The sequence below is a fragment of the Paracoccidioides lutzii genome (assembly GCF_000150705.2).
Source record: "Paracoccidioides lutzii Pb01 unplaced genomic scaffold supercont2.64, whole genome shotgun sequence".
In the NCBI taxonomy this organism is placed as follows: domain Eukaryota; kingdom Fungi; phylum Ascomycota; class Eurotiomycetes; order Onygenales; family Ajellomycetaceae; genus Paracoccidioides; species Paracoccidioides lutzii.
The window spans coordinates 11,017-19,585 of NW_015441010.1; the positions used below are offsets into that span (position 1 = coordinate 11,017).

The 8,569-nt window shown below is 48.5% G+C and overlaps 1 protein-coding gene across 1 annotated transcript; it reads right to left on the reverse strand.

Annotated features, from left to right (window-relative positions):
* Positions 1–943: 943 nt before the first annotated feature.
* PAAG_09030 (hypothetical protein) lies at positions 944–7,161 on the reverse strand (the record flags this gene model as incomplete). Its single annotated transcript, XM_015846713.1, has 2 exons — positions 944–3,295; positions 3,364–7,161. 2 exons carry the CDS (start codon positions 7,159–7,161, stop codon positions 944–946), a joined length of 6,150 nt encoding a protein of 2,049 aa, XP_015701759.1.
* Between the last annotated feature and the right edge of the window lie 1,408 nt (positions 7,162–8,569).

An 8,569-nucleotide genomic window follows, 5' to 3' on the forward strand; every position in this document is an offset into this window, starting at 1 on the left:
CCAAGTTTTGACGGGATTTATGCATTACGACATTACGAGAAATTGAATTCTCTTAATTCCTGTATATTTGCTACTATACTGTCTAGTGATTGTGACTTGTTTGCCTTTGACAGCTATTGGTCCAGCAATCAGTGTTTTGGTCCTTGATTCCCGCGCGCCCTACTTCTGTTGTTTGTATGTTACACGTTCGTTAACAAGCTTTAGTTCACTGGGAGTTAAATATACAACTCCGATCAGTATTTTCATATTTTGGCTTAACTTCATGAATCAAAGAGAGACTAGCATTGCTCCGCACAGTAAGTATTTAATATTTAGCTGCGGATCTGGGTAAGCCATCTCGGCATCGTTAATAACCTTCAAATATAGAGTAAAATCTACCATCTGCCATTTTCGTTTGCCCTGCGCTACATCCTCTGACTGTTGGTGGAATGTTGGGCAATTAGGACCTGAAAACTGTGTCCGAAGAGATGAGGTTAAAGAGAAGCTGATAGTTAAAATTGATAAAAAGTAAATAAATAGGAATTCAGTGTATTCGCATTTTAACTCATGGTAGCAACTGTAGTCTCTAACTCCGAAACGACTCGTGTATAATGGATGGCATACAGGGCAAACATTAAAACCGACTTGACTGATATTCAATGCAAGAACTGAAGGTGCCGCAAAGACGTATCTAGGAGCAAACAAACAAAAATCAAGATGAGCAGTATTGCAAGGGGGGATAATAAAGGAAGTAAGGTCATCAGTTTCACACGCTATCTCACACAACCTGCTTGTTATTGGAGAGAAGCCCCACAACTTTTGGGGGGGGGGGGGGGGGTTTGGAATGAGGAAACACTGAAGGAAACGAGAGAGATTGCGGTAACATATATGTACAGAATTCGAGTGCATGAAAATTAAATACAGCCCTAACCATCATTAACATAGACGAACATTCCTCGTTATTTCATGGTCTCGAGTCTCGGGAGTAGGCACGGTGATGGGCCGATCCAGGATGCCTCGAATGGAGCTGATGCTGATCCGAGTGTTGATGCTGATGCATTTGGAGCAATCCATGTTGCTGCGACCCAGGGTTAGGGTGAGGAGCAACACCAACAGCTGTATACGTAATACCGCCTTGAGAAGGCTGATGCAAGGCGGATGGTGGGGTGTAAGGTCTTCCAATATTTGGGTTCTGGTGCGGGCTTGGGGCTGCAATAGAGGAATTACCCGGTGCTCGACGCGGTTGCGAGTGGGTTGGGACATTGTGACCGAATGGCCCAGCACTTTGTTGGCTCCCTACACTGAGAGGGGGCATGTGCTGATGTGATTGATGGTGTTGACCATGTCGGGGTTGCTGTTGCTGCTGCTGCTGCTGGGATTGGCGTAGCTGGGCGTTGTGGTGGCGAGGCGAAGAAGGCGGGCCCATGTGTTGCATATGTTGCGAATTACCACCAGCTTGAGCATTATGCTGGTGATTATGTCCAAGTTGTCCAGTCGGTGGGTGGTGCTGACGTAGGTGCGGCTGACCTAAGTGACCCTGAGAATAAGATGGGAGCTGCTGTGTTTGGGATAGCCCTGGAGCAGGTAGCTGGACTGGAGAGGCTGGATGCTGCTGGGAGGACCGACGAGAGTATGAGAGCGCACTGTGACGATGTTGTGGGGATGGAGGATGAAGCGGTTGTGCATGTAACGTCATGGGAGAATCGCGTTTCCCTAAGCCTATATTCGGTTGACACTGAGATTTGGCCTGGAACGGAGCGGGTTGAGATTGCTGTGATTGTAGCAAAGGCTGGGAATGGTACGAGGGGTGATGTTGCTGCTGGGTTTGTTGATGGACGTTCGATCCGGAGTTTGTAGTTGGCTGTTGACCGGTATTCATGTATCCTACAATTGAATTTTGCTGAGCTGATAAACGGGAAATGCCATTTTCAGTATCACCAGATGTTTGCGACTGCTGCTGTCCTCTGGGGTCTAGTCTTGACATCCAATCCTGAGCTGTGGTTCCAGATCCTGTTATGGAGCCAGCAGAGTAGCTGGAATATTCTGGGTAGGAGCAGGACGGAGCGGTTGACAGTTGATTTGTTTGCGACCCCGGTGGGTGCTGTGACAGATACTGCGATCGATGCTGCTGGGGCTGGCGAGTGGAGTGTAATGATTCGTCCTGAGAGACAGGTTGCGCTTGAAGAGAAAGTGAATGCGATGTAGAATATAACTGCGGAGTGTTTGAGGGGGAAGGTTGATTACTTGCGAACCTCTTTCGCGGCTGTGGCTCTTCAGCATCATCATTTAAGATGTTCATGATATTCGACCGTTTGGCAGGTACTTGGCGTGGAGGATCCTGAAAAGCGGTAGTTGAGGTTGAATTTGGACGAGCATCCTCTTTGCTGGGCGACATTACGGGTGATTGTCGGCCAATACCTAGAAGGTGGCCAGGGGGCGGCAAAGCTGATTTTTGCTGCCCAAGATCATTGCGTAGGGGAGCAGCTGAATCTAACCCTTGTTTCGGCATCCGCTGCACTGGGGAAACGGTCGTTGGTGTTGAAACTACTTTACTCGAACGCCTCGAATGTGTTCGTGCCACTGAAATAACTGGACTGTGCGCTTGCGATTGCTGAAGATACTGGGTTTGAGTAAACACTGCTGGATGAGTTAGTGACTGATATCGTAATGAATCGTGGTTCTCTTGCGATAGAGCCTGTAAATCTTCGTGAGACAAACTTTGGGTGTGCATGGCTGAGCCTCGCCCGGCATTTTGCGTGGGTACTACATTTTGTTGCAGTTCCTGGCATTGGAGTTCTTGAGGTTGCAGGTTTGGAACCGGTGTAATAGGCATTACTGTCCGGGCATCCTTCCGGTCGTCACTGAAATATCCAGCTCGAGGGCCTTGTTGATTGCGTTGGTTTTGAGGCGGCTGAGGACGAATCGATCGTGGTTGCGGTTCTTCGTTCATAGCCTGCAGAGGAGCTGTTGTTGCTTGGGCAAGAGGATAAAATCTGGGCTGGGGACGGTCCTTTTCTGATTGCGGGCGAGGCTGAGGCTGGCTGGTAGAAGGTTGTGCGGCGGCTAGCGGAACAGCGGGAGCTTTTGGCTTAGACGCCAGCGACGTATCCATCGTCTCGCTAACTTCAGTGTTTGGCGCAAGCGGCCGTGGGGTAACAGAAGACGGGGTTGCTTCATATCGTCGCTTGGGAGGAATACTTGGAAGTGGAAGGGGTCCTGGTGGTTCTCCGCTGAGCTTCTTGGCTTCAGCTAATTCAGCATATTCTTCCAATGAGGTTTGTCCAGAATCAACACGTCTCTGGAAATAGTTTTTGACCTTGTAGGGTAATATGTTAGCTGACGTAAAATGATATGCAGTGGATTACGGAAGTATAATATATTTACCATGGTAGGTGTCTTTGTTTTCATATACTGAGAGATCGCGTCAAAATCTTTCCCGAAGTGACGAATTAGTTCCGGAAATTCACGTTGCTCTGGCACAGACCAGTAGCTTGTTGGCTGAAGGGACCCTGATCTGGGCTCTACTGTCCTTGCTGGCGTCTCGGGTTCGGCAACATCAAAAACATAGGCGGCTTCCTTCGTGCGCGGTTTAGTAGTTTTTGTCCGAAGAATGGATGCATCAGCAGCATCCTTCTGCTCTTCCATTTCCTTTGTTACAGACAATTCTAGTGTAGCATCCACAGGCAGTTCAGTTTCAACTTTGGGAGGAGCTGCAGCAATTGGCGTTGTAAGAGTAGACTGTGGTACTTTTGCCCTCCTGCCACCACGTCCACCACCTCCTCTTCCACCACGTCTACTTACACTTTTCTCTACTGTTTGTTCTCCACATTCTTTGGTGTTGTTTCCTCTTCTCCCGGAACTGGGCGTGGGTGTGCTATTCTCCGTATCTGGGCCAACTTCACCAAATGTTGGAGCGGCTGCACGACGGGGTCTACCAGTGTCAGTGACGGCGGGCATTTCGGCTTCGTCACCTTCATATTCGGGCCGAACACCCAGATCTGACATGAGAGCATTAGATTTGGAATTCCTGGTAGCAGCAGTAGTTTTCTTCTGGCGTCGCCGTATGGTTTTCCTGTTTAATTTGGCTTTGTATTTATATTCGTGCTTTGTAACATAGTAATGATTGATGCACGCCTGGAAATCTCGTCCAGGAAGAGATTCAGCAATTTTACCCCATTTTTTGGGATGTGCTAAAAATGCCTCTGTGAAAACCTTCTGTTCTTCAGCTGTGAAATTGACAGGAGCGGGGTAAAAAGCGAAAACTTCAAACGCAGAAGAGGGATCTACAGCGTGGTTTGTATCCTTGAAAACAAAGGCCTGTTTTTCTTGCTCTCCGAACATGTCTGGGATAAGTGCTTCCTTTGACATGTCGGGTTTTGCAGATCCTTCTTTCATACGTCGGCGTGCTTGCTCTTCCTGGGCAGTGATGGTAGACGCTATTAACGCATTTTGGAAATCAAGTTCGCTATTCAGTTTATATCCTCTTCGTCCTTCACCAGCCGCGCTGGGAGTAGTAGCAGCTCCTGCACCCGATGGAGGGGTGGGGGGACCAGGGGTAGTCATCTTTTCTTGTGCACTTTTGCGATCCAGTTCTTCCACGGTGATCCTCCAGGGTTTGTAGTACCCAGCATATTCCTGGCGAAGCTTTTCACGTTGACGAGCTACTTCTTTACGCTGCTTGACAAGTTCGCCTCGGAGTGCTTCCTTCAACCGGTCATGGGTTTGGAGAGTCTCTTGATAAGCCTCAAGGTCAGAAAATGGCGTGGGTGGTCCAGAATTGAGAAATGGAAGATTTTCGACGGTTGGTGCGTCAAGGAAAGCTCCAGGTTGAGCCTTGGCAACAGTAGAGGATTGTTCTGGCTGCTGAATGTCTTGAGAGTCCTTCGCCGGCAGTGGGATGGCAGCTAGTGGTTGTTCTGGGCCTTCAATCTCCATTGCTGCATCTGGCACATCCAAATCTGTAGGCACCGCAGCCTCAGATATGATACCCAACATTTGGATTTTCAGCAGTAGGTCAACTATAACCGGATCTTTGAGGGTAGGAGGAGGCATTTCAGACGCTAATGCTTGCATTTCTTTTTCAAACCGTTCCTCCCCTTCGTTGAAATCTTCCTCATCTAGGTCATCCTCATCCGTCTCTTCGCCGCTAGATTGTCCAAACATGAGTGGGGTGGCAACTTGTTCACCCATCGAGGAAAATGTGATAGGGGGCCTCTGGTTTTCAGCGTGAATTTTCGCGTTAGCTTCGTCAACTATGTCTTGAGGTTGATAGAGTGAGTGATCTACGCGCTCAGCAACTAGTAAAGATTTGGAGTCCTCTCGTTGAGGTGAGCCATCAGCCTGATAAGGTCTATAAACTTCGGATACTCCCAATGATAATTTGTCTTTGTCTTCAAATGATTCCCGTTTCATAGGGAAGACAGAATTCATGATCGAAGGTCCGCGATTTGCATAGCCAGGGCGCAACCATTGATTGCTAGCTTTTGGCGTGCCTCTTGGCGCATTAGGTCGCTGAAGCGCTCGGGGGCCTGTGGGTACGCTTGCAAAAGAGAGTCCGGGAGAAGTCTTTGGACCAGGAGACCTAAACGGGCCAGATGGTGGGGCAGGGGGTGAACCAGACCGACGAGATAGAGAAATACCTCTTCCCACTGATTGAGAGGAAGGTGGTGAGTCCGACGAAGAGCCAGGTCGCGGACCAACCCTTGCACTGAGAGGGATCTCCTGAGCCTTGGCATCCGATGGTACAAAAGGATTGACGGTATCACCCCCGCCGGATGAGCCTGTCGAACCGGAAACATCGTGTGTAGTAATAGTGGGAGACTTTGAGGATGATGGGAGATTTCTTCCTGAGCGGAATGGCACCTCGTTTTTACTTCGATAATCCTGACTAGGCGGTCGGAATATCCGCTGATCGTGTGAATATTCATGGTCTGATCTATCAGCTTTTGGTCCGGTTGGGGTGGATAATACGGTTGCTACCGGACCATCATTGTGCTCCTTCTCTGGCTTGCCAATAGGCGACCCCGAACCCGCTGGTTCCTCGGGTGGATTTGTTTTGGTAGTTGATGTAGAGGGGAGGTCAGCAGCTCCAGGTTTAGGACTACCAAAAGAGCGAAAAGCCGGTACTTCTGGTACTGATGGGGGAGGGGAGTTCTGCGACACTACCCGACTTTTCTGTGCATCAAATCGACTTGCAGGGTGATATTCATTGTGATCTTTGTCCTCACAAGAATCCCGGATGTTTTGTGCTGGGACCACAGATTTCTTGTATGAGCCGTGGATCTCTGAATTAATGTTCTTTTTAGCATTTGGTATTGATGACGACGACGATGGCGTTGGCGAAATGGGAGGGACAGTAGTTGATGGTGTAGATGCGCTTTTAAGTTCCATCCTGGCAGAAAGTCGATCTTTCTTCCACATATCTGAGCGTTCGGAGAGCCGTTCGCGTTCTCTGTCATCTCGCTCGGATCTCCGATCATCGTCACGTCGGTCAAACCGATCAGGGCGCTCTAAATCCCGATCCCGATCCCGATCACGCTCGCGATCTCTCCAAGCTTCCCTCGAACGACTTCTCCGTCGGAAAGAATCTCGATCATCCAAAAAGCTCCGACCTCTGCCCCTGTCACGGTCACCGCGGCCTCGCCCACGCAACGGAGGCCCGCGAAGAGGAGAAGCGTCTTGAACCCCGCTGACCGGTCCGGCGGGCCCATCCCTCGAATTGCGTCGTAATCTTGGTGGATCTGAATCCCTAGGACCTGTTTCTCGCGAGTCGCGAAAATCTCGTAATGGGGGAGACCTTGATCTGCCACGACCAAAGGTAGCACGGGAATCTCTCGAATCAAAACTCCGGTCCCTTCGAGACCATTCTCTATCAATATCCCGCCGGAATAGAGGGGCGCCATCTCGCAGATCACGAATATCACGGTCTCGCTCACGGTCTCGAAATTCGCCGCGCGCGGGGTAACCCCTGCCTCTGGGACCAGGGGGTACAAAGGGGCCACCCCTTGAGGAGTCTATTAGGGCTTTTGGTCCGCGAGGTGGCTCCCTCCCCAGCGGGGTAGAATTGACATCGTCTGAAGCGCGAGGGCCTGAAGGGATATGGGAAGAACCGTGTGCAGCTGAAGGGCGACGGTCGTTATACCGATGGGGAGAACGTTCTCTTGGGGTAAAGCGAGACGCCATGAAAGGAAAATACCATTCAACAAGCACAACACGAGGGAACTGTCGTGGAGTGCGGTGTGGAACAGTGTCCGGTGTGAAAGTGAAGTGAATCAGAAGGAAGGTGGAGTCGTTGAAGATATTCAGGATTCGAGGGATACCAGCGTTTAAAGGTACTAATACAGCCACGTGACCTTGAAAAAGCGCCAAAACCTGCGGGCGGTACCATAGGTAACAAACCTTTCCTGCTCCGGACTAGCGCATTTTGGAGGTGGCGTCAACAACTTCTCGATGCCTTACCTAATCAGGTAAACAAAGCAATAACTAACTAACCGTGCCACGCGCACTCACCATTAGAAAGTGCGCCCCATTGTAAAGAAATTATCACCATAATGAAAATCTCTTTCTTGTATATGTGAAGGATAGATTGCTTGATTGATTATGTAGCGATCGCTAGCTACGCGGAAGTTTACGGTGCGGACTACATAAGAAGGCGGATAGGCCTGACACCCCCACTCACCGATGTAATTGTACTCAAGATTACATACAAAAAGTAGCCTGTAGCTAGGTATCAGTACATAATTTGACTGGAAAACCCATATTGTTGAAAAACCAGTCATTTCCTTCATATAATCATTTTCACCTGCTTACTGTGTCTTCTAATATCTGCTGTTATAGAGTGTATCTAGTCACCCCAAGTGGCTTGGTCAGCCTGTCTGCCGCATTCTCAGTGGACAGGATGTAATCAATTGAAATCTCATTCTTGCAGACAAGATCCTAAAGAGTATGGAAGTGAACTTCTATATGCTTAGATCAGTGTGGAATAGCCTCACTTTTGATCAGTTCAATTGCTGATTTATTATCCATTCAAATTGTATACATCAGCTTATTGACTGGTGATTTGATTAGACTGTCATTATCATCAAGATTATTGAGCTGAGACAGCATGAAGCTGGCATTCTCCAGCAATTTCTAAAGGCAGACAAGCTCATAGACAGCCTCTGAGGATGCAATATATTCAGTCTCAGTAGATGATTTTGAAACATCTGTCTGCTTGCTACTTCATCAAGCAACAGAACTATAAGGGCTGAACCTCTAGATTTGCTCTGGCTGACTGACTCAGCCTAGCCATTGTTTGCACATGCGCATGTGATCATGCTATGTGAGCTTGCTTAAGCTTGTGTTCTCATCTCATTCTTTTCTTCCCTTTCTCAAGCATTTTGTCCTTGTTATATAGGAGGACTAGTCTTTAGTTCTTAGACCTTAACCCCCTACATTACGAATTGCTTCACTCCTTTCATTGATAGGTCACTGAGAGCCTTAATTCTATATCATGAAGCTCAGTGATAGCACTAATATATGAATAGACTGAGTTAGCAATTGTGTTAACAAACAAACAAGTAATATTGAAAACATCTAGCTGAATGAGATA